This window comes from Panthera onca, chromosome D3 (genome assembly GCF_046562875.1).
Source record: "Panthera onca isolate mPanOnc1 chromosome D3, mPanOnc1 haplotype 2, whole genome shotgun sequence".
Taxonomy (NCBI): domain Eukaryota; kingdom Metazoa; phylum Chordata; class Mammalia; order Carnivora; family Felidae; genus Panthera; species Panthera onca.
The window spans coordinates 57,373,635-57,400,725 of NC_138350.1; the positions used below are offsets into that span (position 1 = coordinate 57,373,635).

Sequence of the window (27,091 nt, forward strand, 5' to 3'; positions counted from 1 at the left end):
TATTATTTGCCATTAGAGACATGAATATCATAAATAGATCAATAATATTTATTGATATTGTTAACCACTAATTCTGTGGTTAACAATTCACAAATGCATTATAAATAATCACTTCCTAATCATGCAAAATAACTACCTGTTGCAAGAAATAATTACTGCAGTTTAATTCACCTCTTTTCTTATGGCTTCATAGCAGAGAGATTGGCCAGACCTGTAAAAATGATTTGCAGAAACTTACAAAATATACTTGTTGATTGTATTTCACAAAGCAATACTGCAGATTTTTTTTTTAACATGTGAGAACACCGAAAAGCTTTGTATCACCATAGGAATAGTATGTGATTGTGTGTGTTCGTGTATATGCTTGCGCATACAAGATAGCTGTACATGTGAATGTGTATACAAGATGACACATCATAGTGTTTAGAGACATCTTTCTTTCCTATGAAGTCTTTTTAATGGCATATTTAAGAAAGTATCTTAAAGATTCAGAAAACCCTCTTCCAGCTCAGAAATTTACTAACTTCCACTCTCAGAAAATTCTTCATTGTGTCCAAGCTAAGTCTCTCACATTTTTTAAACATTTTTTTATACTCTTCTCATGTTTTGTTTGTCTCCTGTTACTTATTTTTTTTATGTTGTCATAAGTATGTGTCTACCCAAGTTAAAAGACATTGTACTCCAATTATGTCATAAGCCAAAAATGCCTGCATTTTCTCCTCATCTTTCTTTTGTGCTATGGATCCCATATCATATCCCATCAAAGACTTTATTGGCTTTATTTGTGCCACTTGTAGAGTCTTAAAGTGTAGTCAAGGTTTGTGGTACCTTTTATATAATACAAATCCTAACATGCTACCATTTTGAACTCAATTTTTTTAATAGAATAATTTTTTGTTTGTTTGTTTGTTTTGAGAGATAGTGAGTGGGGCAGGATCAGAGAGAGAAGTAGAATCTTAAGCAGGCTCCACGCTTAGAGCAGAGCCCAACGCAGGACTTGATCCCATGACTCTGATATCATGACCTGAGCTGAAATCAAGAGTTGGATGCTCAACCAACTAAGCCACCAGGTGCCCCCTGAACTCAACTTCTTTATTTGTTGTGATCTACAGATCATTATCCTGTCTAAACTTATTTTTTCATTTATACCATTTGTTTTCCTGCCTCTTCTGCATGCTTTTCTTTTCTCCTAAATATCATTTTGTTCATCTCTGATTAAGCACTCCATTCAACTAATTTTCATCACACAGATAATTCTTGACAGCCCTTTACAAGTCATTGTGATGGGTTTTAAGCGTATCTTAGTATATTCATGGAATCCTTTAATGGGAGGAGCACTCAATGTAATCATCAGGTTCAAATGGCAAAATATAGCAGGACAAATCCAATTTCATGAGTTAAGAATGGTTTTTAACTTTTTTAATGGTTGGGGGGGGGTGAAGAATATTTCATAAAATGGGAAAACTACCTGAAATTCAGATTTCAGTGTCTGTAAATAAGGTTTTACTGGACCAGTCTTTCATTTATGTATTGTCTCTTGCTTTCACACTACAAAAGCAGAACTGAGTAGTTATGACAAAGACCATATGGACTGCAAACTAAAAGGTCTATTAACTGGCCCTTTACAGAAGTTTGCTAACCTTTGCAAATCTTTGATGAAAACAAACAAATTACAGCCACATTCTATATCATGTATGAACTTCATAATTACAATGTTGGATAAAGAAGTCAGACACAAAATGTACTTCATGTTATTCCATTTATACTTTAAAAATAAACAGGTAAAACCAAATTCCGGTATGGACTTTTAAGTAGGGAAGTATGAAGCAGAGAAGTTATTCCCATAAAAGTCAAGATGGTAATTCCCTTGGACAGGAGAGGTAGAGAGTAGAGATTGTGCAGGGTCTTCTGCATACAGACAGCTTTCCGTTTCTTGGATAGTGGTTATGTGGGTGGACATTGTCTTCTTATTATTCACTTATTATTATTCACTGAGATGATTAAACTTTTCTATGCTTAATAGCATTTCATATTAACGAATTTTTTTTAAAAAGCTACATTATGGAGAAATGGAAGACTACAGATTTGGAGTGATTCATATTCCCATTTATCTCAAATATAGTGTTGATGGGATCTTGGGAAAGTTGTGTTGCTTCAGTGCACTTCATTATCTCATATGCAAATTGGTAACTCTAATAACTACCTTATAGAGTTGTTAAGAATTACAGGCTGAGGGGCACCTGGGTGGCTCAGTTGGTTAAGCGCCCAACTGTTGATTTTTGCTCAGGTCGTGATCAAGAATTATAGGTTGAGTATGTAAAACATTTAGCATAGTACATAGTAAACTCTATGTTTAGTTCAGTTCAATGGTCAGTGAAGGTGAATATTTAGAACCCAGTTCTCTCATCAGTAATAATTTGCATAAAGGTCTCTTCTCTGACCTTCATTTTCCATTTCCCATCTCAGTCCTTTAAAAGTTATTTTGGGGTGTCTGGGTGGCTCAGTCAGTTTAGCATCCAACTTCAGCTCAGGTCACGATCTCATGGTTCATGGGTTTGAGCCCCAACTTGGATTTTGTGCTGATAGCTCAGAGCCTTCTTTGGATTCTCTCTCCCTCACTCTCTGTCCCTCCCCCACTCACATTCTTTCTCTCTCAAAAATAAACAAACATTTTTAAATTTTTAAAAATTATTTTGAATTATTTAACTGTATTGGTTTCAACAAGCACTTCACAAAACAAGATATCCAAATGGCCAATAAGCATATGTTAATTAATTATCATTACATATCAGGGAAATGAAAAATAAAATCACAATAAGATTTCACTACACACCAGATTGGCTAAAAATAAAAACATAGTATCAAATGTAAGTGTGAATGAGAAGCAACTGGGACTCTTTTACTTTGCTGATGGAGATGTAAAACAGATGGACCACTCTGACTGTTTCTAATAAAGTCAAACATATGCCTACCTGGCACCCAAGAAAAATAAATATGTATGTCAAAAAAAGACTTTGTGTAAGAATATTGCTAGCAGTTTTATTCGCAGTAGCCCTAAACCAGAACAACCTAATCCAATAAGAGAATGAATAAACAAATTTTGTTATATTCATACAATGAAATACTATGCAACAATATAAAAGAATGAACTATTGATACACACAGAAACATAAAAGAAATTCAAAATTATGTTGAACTTAATGAGGCTCCTGGGTGGCTCAGTTGGTTAAGTGACCGACTTCGGCTCAGGTCATGATCTCCTGGTTGGTGAGTTGGAGCCCCACAACATTCTCTCTGCTGTCAGTGCAGTGCCCACTTCGGATCCTCTGTGCTCTCTCTCTGCCCCACCCCCTTCTCTTTCTCTCTCTCTCTCTTTCTCAAAAATAAACATGCAAAATTATGTTGAGCTTAAGAAGCCAGCCACAAAAGAGTAGCATGCCATATGATTCCATTTATGTGAAGCTAAACATAGGCAAAACTAATCTATGGTCATAGAAGTGAGAATAATGGTTACCTCTGGGAGTATGAGGAGGTTGGTTTGACTAGAAAGGGCACAGGGACCTTTCTGGGGTAATGATGATTACATGGGTATATGCAAATGTAAAAATTCATCAAGCTGTACACTTAAGATGTGTGCATTTTAGTATATGTAAATTATGCCTCCATTAAAAAAATTATTGGTTCCTAAATTAGTGTGATGTATCTGAAAAATTCATATCAAACCCATATGCCAGAGACAGCGGTTTGGGATTTGTTAGTTTAAGCCTTAGTTAAAAGAGGTTACATTTGTAAACATCTCATAGAAAGCATGGTGCAGCAGCTCCAGAAAGAAAAACACATCTGTTTCATTGGGCCCGTTGTGACTTCCATGTGTCCCAGAGGCAATATTTGTCTTCACTTCACTAATAAAATAACTTAATTTCTTATATTCAGATCCTAATAGGCAGTTTTCTATTTCTCCTCTCTTCATTTTCCTTAGTAGCACATAATTCAGCCTAATCATGGATTCTGATTTTCATTTCTAATTTTCTGGGACGCATACCCCAACTTGACTTTTCTTCTTATCTGATACAGTCAGCCCCTTGTTATTGAGAATGTAGTATATGCAAGCCTCAGTGCTATACATACAGAGGAAGTAAATAGAACCCTGACTGCAAAAGTTGTTGGGGCAGAGAAGTCAATGCTAGTAACAGTAGTAATAATTATAATAGGAAACATTGTTTGAATACTGACTGTAGATTGGCAATATCCAAAGCACTTTGTGTGAATGTTCTCATCCAGTCGTCACAATAGCCCTAAGAGGCAAGGCAAGATGTCAGGGTAAGACATATTTTGTAATGAGGACAAACTTGAAGAATCTGTCTATTATCTAAAGCATTTCAACACTGACCCAACTTGCATGCCTCACTGTAGCAAAATAAAGCTGGATAACCAAACTCATTTGTTTTAGAAGACAATTTAAGGTAATCATTGTAACTGTACATGTCCCTTGGAGATCTCACTTCCCCCCTGCCCCTCCCCGGCACATACCCCATAAGGTTCTCCTTGAAAAACGTTTGGGTAAATATAAGGGTTTTTTTTTTTTCCTTTTTGTAAATCAGTACCCTTATGAAATGGCAACCTTGATAAGTGCCCATCCGTCTGTCCACCATGTTCAGTTTTTTTTTTTTAATTTTTTTTTAACATTTATTTATTTTTGAGACAGAGAGAGACAGAGCATGAACAGGGGAGGGGCAGAGAGAGAGGGAGACACAGAATCTGAAACAGGCTCCAGGCTCTGAGCTGTCAGCACAGAGCCCAACACAGGGCTTGAACTCACGGACTGTGAGATCATGACCTGAGTCGAAGTCGGACGCTTAACCGACCAAGCCACCCAGGCGCCCCCACCATGTTCAGTTTTAAGGTAGATGCTGTCTTTGATCCCTGTTTTACTGATGAGAAAACTGAGGGTCAGGCAAGTTGAAAAAGGTGCTTTATTCATTTTTTTATTGCTGTGCAACAAAATACTACAAATTTACTAGTTTAATACAACACACATTTATTATCTCACCATTTCTATGGGTCATGAGTCAGGTGCAGGTTGGTTGGGTCCTCTGCTTGGGGTCTTAGAAAGGTGCAGTCTGGGTAACAGCTGGGCTGCATTCTCATCTGGAGCTCTAGGTCCCCTTCCAAGCTCACGTGCTTGTTGGCAGAATTTAGTTTCCTGATGTCTCATTTTTTGCTAGCTGTTGGCTGGAAACTGCCTTCTGCTCCAGAGGTCATTGGCACATGACCCCCTTCATTGGTCCTCCCATAACATGTTAGCTTGTTTCTTCAAAGCCAATCTCTGATCTTAGGGAGGGCACCAGACCCTTTTATAAAGGACTTACTTGATTAGGTGTGGCCCATAAAAGATAATCTCCTTTGTATTAATTAAAACTCTACTGATTAGGAGGAGCCTGAGTTAATCTGTAATGTCCCTTTGGTCATATACTCTAGCGTAATAATGGGATTAATATCTCATCATGTTCACAAGTTATACCCACATTCAAGGGGAGGAGATAATACCACGTGGGCACACAAAGAGGACAGGAATCTTGGGGACCATCTTAGAATTCTGCCTACCAACATGCACAGTCACCCATCAGTAACTGGCAAAGGAGTGTTCTCTTTGAGCAAAGTGTGCATCAAAATCATTAAGTTGAACTGCTTCTCATAAACATAAAAAGTTAACTACCAACAAAAGTATTTTTTTAATATTCCAAATACCTGACACTTCCAAAAAAACATTTTTAAATATTCCAAATATGTGACATTTATGAGTAATTTAATAATCAGTACCATTAACATAAGTATCAGCTATATCAGTATCTAAAGATGCACATATGTAAATAATGCTGAGGAACAAAAATAAGAATATAAAATAATACATACATGCCATCGTTAAGTTGCCAACACATGGATTAGGAAACATAGGACAATGTAAAAGAGTGGATTTAAGTTTCCAGACCTTTAAAAAATTCACCTGTCATTTTTAAATATAATTCTATGAAAAGATAGCTTACCATACAGAGTAGCAGATGATAAATGTTAAATATTTGTTTTGACAGTAAGTGCTACAGAAGTTCAGAGTAGGGGAGATTAATGTGGACTGGAGTTTCCCTTTAGTTGTAAAATGAGGTTAATTTTTTTTATGAGGTAGTTTATCATAAATTTTGCCCTAGGACTAGTTTCTTCTCCGTAGCTTGCAATCTACTCCGTGTCACCTGCTCAGTGTAAAGGATTGTGTGTCTTCTTTGAAGAGGACCAAGTCTCCTTCCTAGATATGGGTCATTCTCATTTGAATAGAACTCCTTTAGTATTGTTTTAGAAACTCAAAGTCTTAATAATCATTATAATAATATAATATAATAATATAATAATTCTGATAATCCTCTTTTATCGGAAGATAGGAAACAAGGATGCCTGGGTGGCTCAGTCGGTTAAGTATCTTGGTTTTGGCTTGGGTCATGATCTCACAGTCGTGGGATTGAACCCGAGTTGGGCCCTGAGCCAAGCTTGGGGCCTGCTCGAGATTCTCTCTTTCTCTGTCTTTCTCTCTCAAAATAAATAAATAAACATTTTAAAAATGTATTTAAAAAAGAATATAGGAAACATGGTGTTGCTGTATATCTGTTGACATTTTTTTCCAATCAGATCATCTCAACTATTACAAGGTAAATTGGTGGGATTTTTTTTTCTCCCTTCTGCTAGGGATCTCAATTATTCATTTATTCCATGTCTCTAGAATAAGGTAACCATCTCAACTGTTTATGATTTAGTTCTAATTTAAAAAGAAGTTGTGGCAGACTGAATAATGCCCCCCCAAATATGTCCATGTCCTAATTCCTGGAACCTGTGAAAGTCTCTTTATATGACACAAAGGATTTTGTATGACAAGAGACTTTATAGATGTGATTAACTTAAGGACTTTGAGATGAGGGAATTATCCAGGATTACCTGGATGAGGCCAGTGTTACGAAAACAGTCCTATAAGAGGGACACAGGAGGAGTCAGATGTCCCGTGACACCAGTGGTTCTCAAAGTGTGGTGCCAGATTAGCAACATCAGCATCATCTGGCAACTTGTTAAAAACACAGCTTCACTTAACTCTGCTCCATACTTACTGAATTGGAAACCCTAAGAATGAAGCCCAGAAATTCACATTTGACACTTCCTCCAGGTGATTCTGATACATGCTAAAGTTAGAGAATCACTGATATAAGCTAAGTTTTGCTCTCCCTGATAGAACAGGCGTGAGGCTAAAATGCTGGAAAGCTCATGCTATTGGCCTGCCAAAGGTAATTTGCAACTGCTTCCTTTCTGCCTGAGTTCTATCAGGCTATGATCACTCAAATAGCTTAACTAAAAAATCACTTATGTTTATAGCTGAAATTAAATATGGTTTGTATTTAAATAACCGCTTTTGATTAGAATCATATTTTTTGGAAAGTGCTTGGTTTTATCTGTGTGCTCTAAAGATACAAAAACTCATCAAATTTCTGGCGGTAACTAACATCCTATTCAGTATAAGATGAACTGTTTTACATCAAATCTCATTGTGTGTAATGGACAAACAAAGGACATTTCAAAGGGTTTTAAGGTGGCTGAGTGGATTTCTTGGCTTAGTATTTAAAAGTAAACATTTTAAGACCTTAGCATTTAATGCTTTTGCCTCTTCTCAAAGTTGATTCTATGTAACACTCATTATTTCCAACTCCTGGAATCTTGCTTAAACAGCAAATAGAAGTACTTTCTTTTTCTCTTACTTCTGGATTTACTGAAATGTAGATTGTTTGAAAATGGGTTTGGCTTTGTGGCACATGTCTGTTTAGCTATGTGAATACTATCATTTATTAAGAAGACAGAAAAAGAGCTTTGTTTTGAGAAACATATATCACTGATTTCTGAAAAGTCAAAAGAACTCCTTTCAGTGTGCTCTTATTTGACAAATGATCTTGCGGTTCCTTTTAGGTATCCAATAGGAAGAGCACTCTTCGGTCTTCAGCTATGGAACTGGATGGCTCCTACTTGAGTGTAGCCAAATCACAAACCTGCTATCAAACCAAGCAGAGGCCTATGTCTGCAATCCAAGACTCTGCTTCAGAATCCCTTGTGGAGTTTAAGAATAATTCTTTGAAGCCAGCAGATTTTCATTGTCCTAAAGAGGACCAAGACAGGGTGCCATTAGAGACCAGAACATGTGATTATGGATCTCCAGGGAGAAAACTAGTAGACGCAGTCCCTACAGAGAAAGCCCCACCAGCGGAATTGAAGATGAAACAATGCCAACACCTGAAGCCTTCTCCATCCAGTCAGTGTTGTGGTCATAGACTTTCTGAAAATGAAGATCATGTTCATGAAAGTCATCCTACGCACACGGCCCCTCAATATTCCAAAACACATCTGGAATCATGCAATAATTGTGGGCTTTCCTGGGCATCCCTGCTGCATGGTCAAGGAACACAGCAGGCTAGTGAAACTGATGTGAGAAAGCAACTCTCGGAAAATAGAAGGCAGCAACTTATGCTTCAGAAAATGGAGCTGGAAATTGAAAAAGAGCGCCTTCAGCATCTGCTGACCCAGCAGGAGACAAAGCTTCTCCTGAAACAGCAGCAGCTTCATCAGTCTCGACTGGATTATAATTGGTGAGTCTTACCTGTTCTCTCAGCAATGTCTAGCTTGGAGAACTCCGTGTAAAATGACTCTTGTACTAATATAAAGTTGCAAAGGCACAGAGGTTCCTTGGGGTCTTGGCTTCCTCAAGATGCATACTAACTATGATGACTAAGTAAATTCTATGATCTTCTTTGGAAGACTTAGAACATTACCCCATCTTCCCAAATGTTAGCCTAGAATATCTACCTCTGAGCAGTCCATTGTAACTTTCGCTGGATTCTAAAGAGAATATTTTTAAAAGATATTGTTACATAAAATCTTCTGCTATTTGAGGTCATCATGGAGACTATTAGGCATTAAGTAAAAATTTGAGACTTCAGGATGTGGAATCAGATTGTGAAGCAGAGTGATTAACTGTCATCATACCATATTTATGTCTATCCACCATAATATAAAATGTAACAAATGATAAGAGCCTTCTAAATTCAACCTTTTCTCGTCATGAAACATAACCTGTTCAATAACCAATTCCTATAAACTTACCCACATTTGAACTCTTCTCTCTCTCTCTCTCTCAAAATAAATAAATAAACTTAAATAAGTAAATAAATAAATAAATAAATAATAAATTACAAGTTTTCCGAGAGAAGTGCTTGTATATATATCCCTGCCATTTCCTTCTTGATCAAACTTACCATTTCCCCTTTGTACACATTCATACATTCTATGCAGACACATACATCCTATACAGACACACTTAGTACAACTGTCATTGTCTTTTAGTTCTTAGAGTTAATTGTCTCTCACTCACAGATTCTGCCAATATTTTTTAGATTCTAATATCTTTGAGAGTTCTTTCTTGGAATTTTTCCTTTAGTGTAATGCTTTGCTTGGAACCAGAAGTGCTCTGCCACTTTCTCTTTATTCATGATCGGACAGTTCTGTTCTTCACTGTTGAAAGCTGGAGGCTCTTAACATAACTGAAAATGAAGGCTCTTATAACAAGATTTTCACCAAAGGCCAAAAGATTGCTTCAGTTTGATGACCCCAATCTCTAATCCTCCAGTTAATGTCTAATCTCTCTTGAGAACTGTATTTAACTAACATTTATTGAATGCCTATGATATGTAAGAAATGGTTCTAGGCACTTAGGATAGAGAAATGAATCCAATGTGGTCATTAAAGAGGGCATAGTCCAGCAGACTGCATAATTTTAAAACAGGTTTCATGTTCACTTGGACAGCACTGCTTACTGAAATAATGCTATGTAATGACAATAAATAGACATTGTGTTCATTTGAACAGCTCTATTTATTAAAATAATACTGCATAATGACAATAAAGTCTTTATTGTTATCTTGATCATCCTAGCTTAGATGAGAGAGCTATGAAATACAGTTTTTCAGCAAGTTTTGTGTATGCATAAATTGTAAAAGCTTATACGTATTTATAGAGATTTATAAACTTTTCAATAAATAATTATAGATTAACAGGAAGTTGCATACATAGTACAGAGAGGTCCTCCCAGTTTCTCCCAATGGCTATATCTTACATAACTAGAATACAATATCAAAATTAATAAATCAACTTTGGTACAATATGTCTAGTTCCATGCATTTTACCACGTGTGGACTTGTGTAACCATCACAACAATCAAACTATAGAACTATTTCAGCAACACCAGGGTTTCCTTTTTACTACCCCATTTGAGTTGTCCACCCTCTTCTGCCCCCACCATCCTTAACCCATAGAAACCAGTAATCTGTTGTCTATTTCTATAATTTTGGCATTTTGAGATTGTTATATAAATGGGATTATACGGTGTATGAATGTTCGATGTTGGCTTTTTTTCACGCAGTATAATGCTCTTGAGATTCATCTAGGTTGTAACATATGTTGTGCCTTTTGATTGTGGAGTAGTAGTCCATGATATGGTTATACCATGATCTGTTTAACCAATTATCTATTGAAGGGCAACTTGGTTCTTTGCCTATTACACGGAGAGCTGCTACATACATCTTTATACAAGTTTCTGTGTGGACTAAGGTTTTCATTTCTACAAATAAAAGTTAAGAATGTGATTGCTAGATCATATGATAAGTATATATTTAGTTTTAAAAAATTAAATGTATACTTAGCTTATACTATATTTAGTATAAAAAATGTCTTCACCACCAATGTATATGAAATTGTTTCTCCACATCCTTACCAGCGTTTGGAATTGTCACAAATTTCTATTTTGCCTATTCTAATCTGTGTGTAGTAATATTTCACTGTGGTCTTAGCTTGCATTTCCCTAATGGCTAGTGATGTTGAAAATCTTTTCATTTACTTGTTTGTTTTTCTTCCATCTTTTTGGGTAAATTGTCTCTGTAGTATCTTTTGTCTATATTCTATTTGGATTTCTTGAGATTTATTGAATTTTGAGAGCTTTTTATATATGCTAGACATGTCTTTTCTCAGATAGGTGGATTGCAAACATTTTCTCCTATTCTGTGGATTGTCTGTTTCATCTTACTTAAAAGGATCCTTCACAGAGCAAAAGGCTTTTTTTTTAATTTTGATAAAGTTTAATTTATCAAATTTTCTCCTTATAGGTTATATAAAGTTTTTATCATGAATGTTTGTTAAATTTCCTCAAATCCTGTTTATACATCAGTTAATGTGATCATGTGATTTTTTTTTAATTTAGCCTACTAATATGGTGGATTGTATTTATTAACTTTTGAATATTGACCTAGTGTTGCATTCCTGGAATAAGTCCCATTTGGTCATAGTGTAAAATACTTTTTATATATTACCAAATTCCATCTACTAAGAGTCTGTTAAGGGCATTGCGTCAGTATTGATGAGGAATTTTGGTCTGTCTTTGTGTGTGTGTGTGTGTGTGTGTGTGTGTGTGTGTGTGTGTGTGTGTGTACTGTCTTTGTCTAACTTTGGTATCTAGGGAATCCTGGTCTCATTTATTAGTTTCATTCATTTCTTAATATTTTCTTCCTTCTGCTTGTGTAGGATTTGTCTTGCTCTTGTATTTTTAAATTTCTTAAGGTGGGAGCTTAGATCATTACTTGGAGACTTTTTTCTTTTCTGGTGGGAGCATTTAGTGCTATAAATTTCCCTCTCAGCACGGTTTTAACTATGACTCACATATTTTGGTGTGTTGGTGTGTTCACTTCGTGTAATGTTCCTCTAGGTTCATCCATGGTGTTGCAAAAGTCAGGATTTCCTTCTTTCTCCTGGCTGAATAATATATATTTTTATATATCTTTTTACCCATTCATGTGTTAGCAGACACTTAGGTTGTTTCCATTATGAGTGATGCGACAATGAACATGGGAGTGCAGATACCCAGAAGTAGGATTGTGGGATCATATGGTGGTTCTGTTTTTAAGGTTTGTTTGAGAAACCTCCATACCGTTTTTCATAATGGCTGTACCAATTTGCATTTGCACCACCTGTGTATAGGAATTCCCTTTCCTCCATATCCTGCCCAACATTTGTTATCTTTTTATCTTTTTGATCAAAGCCAATCTAACAGGTGTGAGGCAATATCTCACTGTAGTTTTGATTTGCATGTCACTGACAATTAGTGATGTCAAGCAACTTTTCGTGTACCTGTGAGTCAACTTGTATGTCTTCTTTGGAAAAATGTCTTCTCAGTGCCTCTGCCAGTTTTTTAATTGGATTATTTAGGGGTTTTTTTGCTATTAAGTTGTGTAAGTCCCTTATATATTTTGAATATTAACCCTTTATCATATGTGTATGTGTGTGTGTGTGTGTGTGAGAGAGAGAGAGAGAGAGAGAGATTATATGTATACATATATATATATACATATATATATATTTCATTTTTATAATTTATTTCCTTTGCTGTGCAGAAGCCTTTTATCTTGATGTGGTCCCACTTATTTTTACTAGTTTTGCCTGATCTTTTGGTGTCAAATCCAAAAAATAATTTCCAAGACTAATGTCAAGGAGTTTTTTTCTACGTTTCCTTCTTGTAGTTTTACAGTTTTAGGTCTTATATTTAAGTCTTTAATCCAGTTCAAGTTAATTTTTCATTCTTTTGCATGTGGATATCCAATTTTCCCAACACCATTTATTGAAAGAGACTATCCCTTCCCCATTGTGTATTCTTGGTATGCTGAACAAAGAGTAACAAACCGTATATGCTCAAGTCTATTTCTGGGCTTTCTATTCTGTTCTGTTTGTCTTTATATCTGTTTGTATACCTTCACTGTTTTGATTGCTATAGCTTTGTATTGTTTGAAGCTAGGAAGTGTGGAGCCTCCAGCTTTGTTCTTTCTCAGGATTACTTTGGCTATTTGGGGTCTTTTTGGTTCCATATAAATCTTAGAATTGCTTTTTCTAATTCTGTGAAAAATTCCAATGGAATATTGATAAGGATTGCATTCAACCTGTAGATTACTGTTGGTAGTATGGACATTTTAACAATACTGATTCTTCTAATCCATGAACACAAGACATTTTTCCATTATTTGTGTTTTCCTCAATTTCCTCAGTGTCTTATAGCTTTAGTGTACAGATCTTTTACCTCCTTGGTTAAATTTATTCTAAGTGTATTGTTTTTGATGCAACTGTAAATGGGATTGATTTATTAATTTATTTTTTAGGTAGTTCATTGTTAGTGTATAGAAATGCATCCGATTTTTGTATGTTGATTTTTGTACCCTGCAATTTTAGTGAATTTCTTCTTTAGTTCTAACAGTTGTTTGATGGCATCTTCATTGTTTTTTCTACATAAGGTTAAGCCATCTGCAAACAGAGAAAATTTTACTTTTCTTTCTGATTGGGATATCTTTTATTTGCTTTTCTTGCCTAATTGCTCGGGCTGGTACTTTCAGTATTATGTAGAAGAAGAGTGACAAGAGTGGACATCCTTGTCTTGTCCCTGATCTTAAAGGAAAAGTTTTCAACCTTTCACCTTTGAATATGATGTTAGTAGTGGGCTTGTGATATATGGCCCTTGATTATGTTATGTTCTTTCTATACTCAATTTCTTGAGAGCTATTATCATGAAAGGATGTTGGATTGTGACAAATGCTTTTTCTGCATTTTATTGAAATGATCATATGATTTTTGTTTTTTATTCTATTAATGTAGTAAATTCCCTTTGACAGTATTTGTTGGGATTTCTTTTCATCTATATTAATTGGAATTATTGACCTATTTTTTTTTTTTTCTTGTGGTGTGCTTACCTGGCTTTGGTATCAGTATAATGCTGCCTTATACAATGAATTTGGGTGTGTTCCTGCCTATTCAAACTTTTGGAAGAGTTTTAGAAAGATTTGTATTAATTTGTCTTAAAATGTTTGGTAGAATTCACCAGTGAAACTATCTAGTCCTGGATTTTTCTTTGTCATAAGATTTTTACTCACTGATTTAATCTAATCCTTAGTCATTTTGGGTCTGTTAAGATTTTCTGTTTCTTCATGATTCCGTTTTGGAAGGTTGTATATTTCTAGGAATTTATCATTTCTTCTGGATTATCCAATATTTTGGCATGTAACTGTTTATAGTAGCCTCTTATGATCCTTTGTGTTTCTGTGGTATCAGTTATAATGGCTTCTCTTTCATTTCTGCTTTTTTTTTGGGAGTCCTCTCTTCTAACAAACAAAAGTTTGTTAATTTTGTTTATCCTTTCAAAAAACCAGCTTTTCATTTCAGTAATCCTTTCTATTTTTCTAGTCTCTTATTTTTGCTCTGGCAATTGTTATTTCCTCCCTTCAGCTAACTTTGGCCCTGGTTTGTTTTTCTTTTTGTAGTTCCTTGAAGTATAATTATAGATTGTTTATTAGAGATCTTAATTTTTTTCTTTTTAAAACATTTTTTTAATGTTTATTTATTTTTGATATGTATAGATAGACTGTGAGTGGGGGAGGGGCAGAGAGAGAGGGAGACACAGAATCCCAAGCAGACTCCAGGCTCTGACTGTCAGCACAGAGCCTGATGCAGGGCTCAGATTCACGAACCACGAGATCATGACCTGAGCCAAAGTCAGATGCTTAACCGACTGAGTCACCCAGGCACCCCGAGATCTTTCTTTTTCCTTAATATAGACATTTAAAACTATAAACTTACCTCTTAGAACTGTTTTTGCTGCATTTCATAAATTTTGGTATGTTTCTATTTTAATTTGTTTCAAGATATTTTTTAGTGTCCCTGTTGATTTCTTCTTTGACTCACTGGTTGTTCAGGAGTGTGTTGTTTAATTTCCACTTATTGTGAATTTTCCCATTTCCTCCTGTTACTGACTTCTAGTTTTATAACATTATGTTTGGAAAAGGTATGATTTCAGTCTTATTCAATTTGCTAAGAATTGTTTTGTGACCTAACATGATCTGTCCTGGAAAATGTTCTGTTTATACCTGAAAAGAATATGTGTTCTGCTGCTGTTTGACGGTATGTTCTGTATATGTCTATTAGGTCTATTTTATATAAAGCATAGTTAAAGTCCAGTGTTTCTTTAACATCTGGATGATCTATCCATTGTTGAAAGTAGGGTATTGAAGCTGTTATTGAATTATCTGTTTCTCCCTTCAGATATGTTAGTATTTGCTTAATAAATTTAGGTGTTGCTGTGTTAGATACACATATATGTACAATTGCTAACATTCTCTTGATGAATCAACCTTTTTATTATTATATAGTGATTTTCTTTGTGTCTTTTTACAATTTTTGATTTGTCTATTTTGTCTGATAGAAGTATAGCTTCCCTGCTCTCTGCATTTACCTACCTATGTATGTGTCACTACCAAATATTATTATAAAATTCTAAGTTCCTGGAGGGTAATTAATCTAATTTTTTTTTTGGTATATAATTATTTATTTTTGAGACAGAGAGAGTGAGGGAGGGACAAAGAGAGAGGGAGAGAGAGAGAATCTCAAGCAGGCTCCATGCTGTCAGCTCAGAGCCCCTGGCGGGGCTCAGTCTCACAGACTGAGATCATAACCTGAACTAAAACCCAGAGTTGAACACTTGGCCAACTGAGCCATCCAGGCACCCCCTACATATTTTTCTTTGTTTATTACTGTGCATAATTAGTTGCAGTTATAAGAATGTCTTTGACAATGATGGAAATGATAATGCCGTTTTAATAATATTTTCCCCTCTTCCTGGTTTTATTTCATAGTTAAAGAATATACTTCTACAGATTTCATTTCTAAAAATGAGCCAGAGAATATTTCTAAAAAAAACTTAGAAAATGGGTAGGAAAGGTCACATATGGGTAGAAAAAGTGCCAGTGGTTAATTGCCATCCAGACTCTGGTAGAACATGCTAATTTCTTTCTCTGCCTTCCCTCCTCAGCACATCGAGGATAGGGCTAGTTAGCATTGCTGGATAGAATTTCTTTCAGTTTCTATGATCTTAAGAAAACACATTGGTCAGTGAGACATAGCCCCAGCTCTTTGAATTGACAATATGAGAAATATTTGCCTTTTATGGATATATTGGGCATGGTCAGTGATACTTAGTGTTACTAGAATTCCCATTAAGACTCTGATAATCAGAATACACTTGCTTAGGAGTGAATAGAAAGAAACTTGAAATTTCTAATGAAGAAACTTAAAGTACTCCTAAAGCATCTATAGTGTTGAGGTTTTAAATGATATTTTGACCAACTCAGTGTTCTCCAACTCCTCTGTAAATAAAGAAAATTGAAATTCCTGTAAAACTGATTTGTGTCTATTTTATTTACATCCTGTGTGTATTTAGGAAGTGCCCATTTATTTTGACAGATCGAGGTTGTTGGGTTTTTTTAATTTTTTGTTTTACTTTTGAGAGAGAGACAGAGACAGAGACAGAGCATGAGCTGAGAAGGGGCAGAGAGAGAGAGGGAGACACAGAATCCCAAGCAGGCTCCAGGCTCTGAGCTGTCAGCAAAGAGCTCAAACTCATGACCTGAGCCACAGTCGGATTCTCAATCAACTGAGCCACCCTGGCCCTCTGACAGATCAAGTTTTAATTTGAAAGCAATTGTTTGAGGTCTAGCTGAAAGCATATTGTCCTGCAAGGGTTACCATTCAGTTGCTTAGGTTCCAAGGATTAGAAAGCCTCTAATTTTTTTTTCCAGGTTGAGAAATCAAGCTGTATTTAAGTCAAGAGAACTTGTTGCTGCTAAAGAGTTTACTAAACCCCGAGAACTCAATCTGGATATGAATGGGGATGACTCTGGACCAAGGTAAACCTGAGTTATGGGTGGGTGAAAGCAAGAACATGTAGGATACAGATATTAAGGCAAAGATATTAAGGATATGTTTGGTATGTTTTTACAGCTTTATGTAGGTCCAGTTTTCTGATAATATAAATAAATACATTCTCACTATAAAATTTTTAACAATACAAAAATGTGTAAAAAATAAAAATCATTCATGATCCTACCATTCAGAGATGATCCTTTGAGCCCTCTCCCTCTATCTTTCTTTTATAGTAATATATTCTATTTTGAGTAATAGAGATTATTCTTATGCTGAATTTTAATTTTTGCTTTTTCACTGTAACATATTTTCTGATGTCATAATTTATTTTATGAAAACTTGATATTAATTCATTCAACAAATATTTATTGTATGACAAGTATTGCTCAATATTCATCTATTAGTCTATTATTGGATAATATAAGGTTTTGCTATTATAAATTATGCCTTGAAGAGCATTGCTAGAATAAATTTTTTACTTTATCTCTACCCATGTCTTTGGTATGGATTCCTATAAATGGAACTACAAACTCAAAGTGCACATCAATACTTTTAAGATTCTTGATTCACATGGCCCAGTTGCTTTCCATAAAAGTTAAATCAGTTTTCACCATCAAAGCTATGTTTGAGAATTCTCTTTTCATGAAATTTGAAGAATTTTTGGCCATTATTTGTTCAAAAAAGTTTTTTTTACCTTTTCTCTTTCTTCTTTCCTTCTGGATTTCATTTACAGGTATATTACATCTTTACTGAAGTCCCTGACTCTGCTAATTTTTTAGAATCTTTTTTTTCCTTTTTCTTCATTGTGGATAATTTCTACTGATCTGTTCTCAAGTTCATGAACTCTTCTGTTATTTCCAATCTGCTGTTAAGCCCATAGAATGATTTTTTTTAATTAGATATTGGATTTTTCAGTTTTAGAATTTCTATTTGTATCTTTGTTAAAATTTCTATTTCTCTACTGAAATTTCCTATTTTATTCATTACAATTCCTTTATTCATTATTTTTCCTTTAAAATGCTTTTCTTAAACACCTGGTTTATCTTGGGGCTTCTCTCCATTGGTCAGCTTTAATCTTGAGTATTGGTCATGGTTTCCTTTGTACACTTAGCAGTTTTTTATTGTTTCCTGGTACTGGGAATGACTCTAGAATTCACTTTTAGTCCTCTAAACAGTGTTAATTTTTTGTGTGTGTTAGCAAGCATTTAACTTGACTGAATTCACATTCCAAGCCCTATCTCCCTTGCGAGTAACAGTGAAAATCACTGCCGAGCCCTTTGAACTTTAACTCAGATGGATGCTTGAGTCGGCCTCATTCATGTGTAGTTCAGCGGTCAGCCCAAACTGGCAGGGTTGTTACACAGAATTTGAGGCTCTCTCTCTCTCTCTCTCTCTCTCTCTCTCTCTCTCTCTCTCTGCCCTCTCCAGGGTTTTTTCCCTTTTCAAGTGCTTTGGTCAGCTCAGATTCTGTTCTCTGGGTCTTTAAGACCGGCCTTCAGCTGAAAGCCATTAAAAAAGAAATTGAGAACCCTCCCAGTGCCACTGCATTCTTCAAGTGCTGATCTTTTTCCAGTTTCTGCTTGTTTTCCGTGACTCTTCAGTGCTTCAGTTCTGTTTGTTTTCTCCCCAAGTTTGTATTGTTAACTATGGGAGTTTGGGACCTATAGAACTCTTCAGCTGTTATTAGAAGCAGAACCAAAGAATTCTCATTTCAGACAATTTTGCCATCTTTTAATTGTGATAAAATACACACAATATAAAATTTACCATCTAAACCATTTTTAAGTATATTTACATTGTTATGTAACCAGTCTCCAGAACTTTTTTATCTTGCAAAACTGAAACTCTATACCCATCAAACTACTGCACATTTCCTCTCCCTGCCAGCAGCTGGCAACCACCTTTCTGCTGTTTCTGTAAGTTTGATTACTCTAGTTACCTCACATACATGGAATCACATAGTATTGGCCTCTTTGTGATGTGCCATAATCTATTTTTTATTTAATTTTTATTGTTTTTGATAGCAAGCATACACATACTTTAAAAAGTCAACCAGTAGGGGGCGCCTGGGTGGCTCAGTTGGTTGGGTGTCCGACTTCGGCTTAGGTCATGATCTCACAGTCTGTGAGTTCGAGCCCCGTGTCGGGCTCTGTGCAGACAGCTCAGAGCCTGGAGCCTGCTTCGGATTCTGTGTCTCCCTCTCTCTCTGCCCCTCCCCTGCTCATGCTCTGTCTCTGTCTCAAAAATAAATAAAAACATTTAAAAAAATTTTTAAAAAGTCAACCAGTTCAACAAGACTTCTGCAAAATAGCAACTGACTGTACATTGGAGCAGCAGTACTCCCAACTTTCACTCCTTAGAGAGATGAAGTTTTGACTGTTTTAGATGTTTCTTCTTGTAACTGTTTCTTCTAGCATTATATCCTTATTTCTGAATAACAGACTTATGTGGGCCTTGGTTATTGACTGTCTGCTATGAAAGATGATGATTTAGCTCTCATAGTTAACCATCTATCTGCTGTCTCTCTCTTTTTTCACCATTCCCTCCATTTCTTCCTTCTCTCCACTCTTCTCCCTTTTCCCCTCCCGCCTCTAATGTACATACCCACACATATGTTCTTTCCTTCTGTCCTCTCAGTATAGCTATATCACAATATATTTACAATCAGAATGTATATATTTTATACACAGCAGGGTCATGTACTGTATGATTACAATATTTAATTTTTATATAATTGTTTTCTCTAAAGCTTAGAAATGCCTTATTTAATTTTCTTTGTAATAATTCATTTGTTAGTTCACTCAGATATTTATAGTTTCCCATCGGGTGTTAGATACATCCTAAACTTTGGGGGATACAGCAGTGCACAAAACACAAAAATTTCTGACCTTGTGTAACTTAGATTCTCATGTCTTGTCATTCCCAAACCTAACCAGAAACTTTAATTCTCTGAATATGTTTAGACACATTAATTATTCTGTCATATTTTCATTGCATTCTTTTGTTGCTATATTCCCTTCTTTCTGCTTTCTTCCTTTCTTCCTTTTTTTTTTTTTTTTTTTTTTTACGATATCCCTCCTGGGGTCCTCTGTAATCCTGCTTATATATTTACTTGCTTGCTTATGGTAGAAGAAAATATATAAAATGCTGATAAGCCAAAAGAAGAAATTAACACATACCCATAATCTTATCATCTAAAGACAATCTTAGTATATAACTTCTGGATCTCATTTCTTTATGAGTGAGTATGTGATGTGTTGATATTATACATTTTGTTTCATATTCTACTTTTTTTAAATTGAAGTATAATTAACATACAGTATTATATTCATTTTAGGTGTACAATATAATGATTCAACAATTTCATACATCACTCAGGGCTCATCAAATCAGAATACTCTTAATCCCCTTTATTTCACCCATCCCCCACCCACCTCCCCTCTGGTAACCATTAATTTGTTCTGTATATTTAAGAGCCTGGTTTTTTGGTTTGTTTGTCTCTTTTTTCCTTTGTTCATTTGGTTTATTTCTTTTTTTTTAATGTTTATTTATTTTTGAGAGAGAGAGAGCACAAGTGGGGGAGGGACAGAAAGAGACAGAATCAGAAGCAGGCTCTAGGCTCTGAGCTGTTAGCACAGAACCCAATGTGAGGCTCAAACCCACGGACTGCCAGATCATGACGTGAGCCAAAGTTGGACGCTTAACCGACTGAGCCACCCAGGTGCCCGCCCCCCCCCACCGTTTGGTTTATTTCTTAAATTTCACATGTGAGTGAAATTATGTGGTATTTCTCTTTCTATGTCTGACTTATTTCGCTTAGAATTATATAATACTTGCTAGGTCCATTTGTGTTGTTGCTAATGGCAAGATCTCATTGTTTTCATGGCTGAGTAATATTCCATTGTGTATATATACTACATTATACACACACACACACACACACACACACATACATACATACATACTACATCTTTTTAAAAATTTTAATTCCCATATAGTTAACATGCAGTGTTATATTAGTTTCAGGTATACAATACAGTGATTCAACAATCCTATACAATATTCAGTGTTTGTCAAGATAAGTGTACTCTTAATCCTTTTCACCTATTTTACCCATCCTCCCACCCACTTCCCTTCTGGTAACCCTCTGTTTCTTCTCTATACTTAAGGGTCTCTTTGGGGGTTTCTTTCTTTATTTTTCCTTTTCATTTGTTTTGTTTCTTAAATTCCACATATTAAGGAAATCATAAGGTATTTCTCTTTCTCTGCCTGACTTATTTCACTTAGCATGATACTCTCTAGATCCATCCATGTTGCTGCAGATGGCAAGATTTCATTCTTTTCTATGGCTGAGTAATATTCCACTGTATATATATGTACCAAATCTTTTCTATTCATCTATAGATGGACACTTGGGTTGCTTCTGTATCTTGACTATTGTAAAAAATGCTGCAGTAAATAATGCTGTCTTTTTGAGCAGGTGTTTTTGTTTTCTTTGGGTAAATGCCCAGTAGTGGAATTACTAGGTCATATGGTAATTCTATTTTTAATATCTTGAAATATTAAATACTATTTTCTACAGTGGCTGCACCAATTTGCATTCCCACCAATGGTGCATGAGGGTTCCTTTTTCTCCATTTAGCCAATACTTGTTATTTCTTGTGTTTTTGATATTAGCCATTATGATGGCTAATCAAAACCTTGTGGTTTTGATTTCCATTTCACTGATGGTTAGTGTTGTTGAACATCGTTTATGTGTCTGTTGGCCATCTGTATGTCTTCTTTGGAAAAATGTCTATTCAGGTTCTCTAGTCCAAATTTTAATCAGATTATCTGGTTTTTTGGTGTTGAGTTCTGTAAGTTCTTTATATATTTTAGGTAGTGATCCTTTTAATAAAATGATTATATAGTTTTTATTCTCTCTCTTATTAATGTGATGTATCATATTGATTGATTTGTGAATATTGAACCATGCTTGCATCTCTGGAATAAATCATACTTGATAGTGGTGAATGATTTTTTTTTAATGTAGTGTTGTATTCAGTTTGCTAATATTTTGTTGAGAATTTTTGCATCTAAGTTTATCAGAGATATTGGCCTGTATTTTTTTGGTTTTGGTTTTGGTTTTTGGTTTTCAGGGGTCAATGGGTTGGTTTCTTGTAGTATCTTTATCTGGTTTTGGTATCAGGATAATGCTGGCCTCGTAGAATGAATTTGGAAGTTTTCCTTCCTCTTCTATTGTTTGGAATAGTTCGAGAAGAATAGAATTCTACCAAACTCTTTAAATGTTTGGTAGAATTCACCTGTGAAGCCATCTGGTCCTGGAGTTTGTTTTTTGGAAGTTTTTTATTTACTGATTCAATTTTGTTGCTAGTAATCGGTCTCTTCAATTTTTCTGTTTCTTTCTGATTCAGTTTTGAAAGGTTATATGTTTCTAGGAATTTATCTATTTCTTTTAAATTGTCCAACTTGTTGGCATATAATTTTTCATAATATTCTCTTATAATCCTTTGTATTTTTGTGGTGTTGGTTGTTACTTCTCTTTCATTTTTGATTTTATTTATTTGAGTCTTCCTTCTTTTTCTTGATGATTCTGACTAAAGGTTTATCAATTTTGTTTAACTTTTCAAAGAACCAGTTCCTGGTTTCACTCATCTGTTCTATTGTTTCTTTAGCCTCTATTTCAATTATTTATGTTCTAGCTTTATAGTTTCCTTCCTCCTACTTGCTTTGTGTTTTGTTTGTTCTTATTTTTCTAGCTCCAAAGGTGTAAGATTAGGTTGTTTATGTGAGATTTTTCTTGTTTCTTGAGGTTGGCCATAATTGCTACAAAATTCCCTCTTAGAACAGCTTTAGCTACATCCCAAAGCTTTTGGACTATTGTGGTTTCATTTTCGTTTGTCTCCATGTATTTTTTGATTTCCTATTTGATTTCCTGGTTGTCCCATTCATTGTTTAGTAGCATGTTATTTTTCCTCCACGTGTTTGTTTGTTTTGTGTTTTTTCCCAGTTTTTTCTTGTGACTGATTTTTAACTTCATACTGTTATGGTCAGAAAAGATGCAAGATATGATTTCAATTTTTTTAATTTATTGAGACTTGTTTTTTGGTGTAACATTATCTATTCTGGAAAATGTTCCATGTGCACTTGAAAAGAATGTGAATTCTGCTGTTTTGGGATGGAATGTTCTGAATACATCTGTTATGTCCATCTGGTCCAATGTGTCATATTCCAGTTTATTTTTAGTTATCCTTTGCTAAATTTCAAAAGAAAAACATTTTTTCTCATAAAAAGTAAAACATCCAAAGAAACATCAGAAAAAATTAGTCATCTTTTATTCCTTATTCTGTTCCCTATCCTATCCTGGTTGAATTAGTGCTAGCACACTGATGTGTATCCTTCTATATCTTTCTTTATGCCTATCTATATCTATATCATATATATATAACATCAATAAACATTTGAGATAAAACTGAACACATTGCTTGTTAATTACCCCCCAAACACACTTAACAGTACTTAATGGTTATCTATCAGATTTTTAGATATAGAACTGTAGAAAGCAGAATAATTGCTCTCCAAAGATGTCTGTGTTCTAATCCCTGGAAACTCTCAGTATGATACCTTACATGGCAAAAGGACTTTGCAGATATGCTCAAGGGAACAGACTTTGAGATGGGGGGATTATCCTGGATTATGTGGTTGGCCCAGTCTAATCACAAATCCTAAAAAGTGGAGAATATTTTCTTTCTGGGTCAGAGAGATGGGATGGAAGGAGAAGAGATTCCAAGCATAAGAGTAACTTAACTTGTCATTGCTAGCTTTGAAGATGGAGGAAGGAGGTCACAAGCCAAGAAATGTAAGTAGCTTCTAGAAACTTAGGACAGTCCTCAGCTGACAGCCAGCAAAGTAATGGGGGCCTCCAATTGCCAGGAAACTAATTCTGCCAACAACACAAATGAGCAATGGAACATTCTCCCCTAGAGCCTCTAAAAAGGAACATAGCCCGGCCTCTACCTCAGTGTTCACCCAGTGAGACCTGTGTCATACTCCTGACCTACAGAACTACAGAGTAACACATCTATGTTGTTGAAGCCACTAAATTTGTGATAATTCATTATAGCAGCAATAGAAAACTAATACAAACTTGTTTTTTATAAAGGCATAATAGTCTGTGGTTTCTGTATGTACTATAACTTATCTAGCACTTTTATTGTTGGACATTCAAGTTGTTTCAAGTTCTTTACTATTATGCATAAGGTTACAGCAGGCATGACTGTACTTATATTCTTCTGTTTTAGTACTTGTGTATTTTAAGAATAAATTCCCCAAAATAAATAAGTCAAAGGCTATTTTTACATAAAGATATTTTGGTATAATTTATAGTTACAAATTATAATAGTCCCTGCCAATTTTATTTTCTAAAAGATTGTAGCAATTCATACTCCTGCTTGTAATTTATGAAAGTTTCATCGCTGCTGTTCAGGTAAGGGTAGTGAATGCTTTACAAACTAGTGCTGCAGTCTGAGAGATGGATGTACTTTTAAAGTTTAGGTGCACTGGGCATGCATGGCCCACATTCCAATTATGACAAAAATAAGGTAAGACAATACACTACTTCCAAAAATATTTCCTAATATGTCTTTTATAATACCATAGACCTTTGAAAATGTTAATCTACATTGTAAGAGTTTGAATAAACTCTGACAACTGCCTGCAAAGTCTGACTGTCTTTGGAAAGCCAAGAATTCTTACTCAACAGTGTTTAAATAATTTAATCTAATGTGAGATTCAAGGAAGTAAAGGTGATGAGTTCATCTGTCTCCTTGATTCAGTTGACTATGAAAATGATATTATCTCCACTAACCCCAGAAGGAGGTAGAGATGGGGCGAGGGAAAACACATACAGCTTGAGCAGCCTTCGAAGAATTGTTTAAACCAAAATGTCTGTTGATTTCACAAAATATAATCAAGAATTGTTGTGGGAAATGACCTTCTTTCTACCTTGCAGGCTCTTTGATTTTTGCTGGTAGAACTCCCTAGGTAAAATTTAATTTTAAGCTAAATTTTGTTTATTTGGAAATTTAGATTATCTTAGTATTAAAAATGTGCATTTAAAATATTAAACTTACTCAAGTGAGGCATTAAGAATTTGAAACTAAAATAAATGAGATAATGAGGAAGTGAAAAACATCTTTTTTATAATTAACAACTCATTTTGAGTTAATTATATACAATTACCAAAATCTAATTGCAATTTATTTTCTATTATCTGTGGGAAGAATCACAGGCAAGGGAGCTTACATTGCTGCCTCCTGCATAAATGCTATAGAATGAAAATAAATAATACGTGAAACCTTAATGACAAATAAGAGCAAATAGTAGGGCACAAGCTGAGCCAAACCATTGGAAGATAATTATCACATGAAAGATGATAACGACTTAAAAAGTCACAAGAACTCTGATTGCTTATAGGTTCTCTGGTCTGTTTTTTAGTTAATTTGATGTCTGTTGGCTATGCAAAGATGACCCTTATGAAGTAACATTAGTCCTGTAATTATGCAAATTTCTAAAAATCTGACCATTTTTGTATTTTTACATAATACCGAGCAATAATTTTTTATTGAACATCTATTATTATTTAAAAAAAAAAACTGGCTTGCGAAGTACTACAGGAAATATACAGAATCCCCTGCCAGAGGGTACTTTAATAGCAGAGTAAGGCAAATATACCAATATTTATCATCTATTAGATAATATAAGGGCTACACAAGAAATAGAAAGAAATTAAGAAAAGGTTTTTGGAAGTGGTAATATTTGAAATAAGTTATAAAACATAAGGTAGAATTTTAATTGGTTAGGGGTATCTATGGATGTGTGTGTCTCAGGTGGGTGAAGACTTGGAGAGAGTCTGAGTGAAGGAAGAAAAGCACACAGTATGCGAGGGCACCATAGCAAGTATGCTTTAGTTTTACCAGAAGAGTAAGGGAAAGTGAAACTAAAGATTAAATTTGTAAGTTAGGTTAGATTATGAAAAGGTTTAAATATCAAGCCAAAGGTTTTGGACCTTTGTGATTCGAACAATAAACAAGTCAGGAAAAAGAACTGAGTTGTGATAAAGATTAATTTGCTTTTAAAGACCATTGGAGTGAGGGTCCAGAATACCAGGTTTTAGCCTTTCCAGTAATTAACCATGTGACTTTACAGATAATGCTGTGCTCCTCCGTCTCCTTGCCTATGAATGGGAGAGTTCAACTGGATTTTTACTGGATTTCTTCCATCTCTAACATTCTTTTCTCTAATTATTAAACAGGTTGGATTTCTGGGCTAAGCCTACCTAGTGTATAAGTAGAAATTTGAATCTAATCCTCCTAAGAGAAATTGAAGTTAGAGGTTTAGACTTAGGAGTCATCTAGATTGGTGTTGACCCTGTAGGAATGGGTATTAATTTCTGAGAAAAAGTTCAAAGAAATGTAAACAGAACCTTAGAAAATGTGTAGATGGGAACCTGAGAAAAACCAAGAGTGGCAATGTGAAAAGTTTTCAAAAAGCGGGCTGGTGCTGTTCATGGAAATAAAAGAGGAAAAGCAGAAATGTTACCTTGGAAAGAAATTTGGTTGAGAGAGTATAATTTTGAGGAGAGGAATGACCTAAAATTTTTATAATCCTGGGAAGTGGCTAGTGAAAGAAAAGATTGCAGGAAATGAATAATTGATGGAGCACAGTCCTGAATAAGATAGGGAGATCAATTTCTATCGCTGGTCAACTTCTCCCTTATTTGTTACAGACTTCTCTTTCTCTGCTTGTACCTGCACCCACCCCTTGTTTCTTTTTTCTACACATTCTTTCTATGTGACCTTATCTAAGCTCTTGGCTTTAAATATCCTCTGTATGCTGCTGACTCCCAAATTTGTTTCTACAGGCCTGACCTTCCCCCCCCAGAACCCCCAACCGTTAAACCCTGTCCACTAAACTGATAGACATCTCCCAGGTAACAAAGCTAAAACAGAAATCTTATTTCCCTTTTCCAATCCCCCCAGTCCACATTCACCCTATCCTAGACTCTGTTTCAGTAAATGCTAGCTACTCAAGTCAAAAAGTGTCCTTCACTTCTCTCCTTCCTTCTTTCTCCCCTCCCAAGCAATCTGTAAGCATATTCTTTTATTTCTGTTCTACCTCCAAAATGTATGTACTCCTCCCACCATAGTACAAACCTTGGCTTCTGTAAAGAGTT

The 27,091-nt window shown here is 35.1% G+C and overlaps 1 protein-coding gene across 10 annotated transcripts in view; it reads left to right on the top strand.

The window, feature by feature from the left end:
- The window catches only part of KIAA1328 (KIAA1328 ortholog), a 371,362-nt gene that overhangs the window by 211,805 nt on the left and 132,466 nt on the right, over positions 1-27,091 (top strand). For 9 of the 10 annotated variants that reach the window (XR_013551238.2, XM_078435291.2, XM_078435294.2 and 6 more), the window contains 2 exons: positions 7,993-8,666; positions 16,734-16,841. Coding sequence is in view for 9 of the 10 variants with exons in the window: in XM_078435291.2 (XP_078291417.2) it covers positions 7,993-8,666; positions 16,734-16,841 (782 nt within the window). In the remaining variant the exon portion in view is untranslated. The remainder of the gene's footprint in view (positions 1-7,992; positions 8,667-16,733; positions 16,842-27,091) is intronic. The other variant, XM_078435292.2, reaches the window with a different exon arrangement.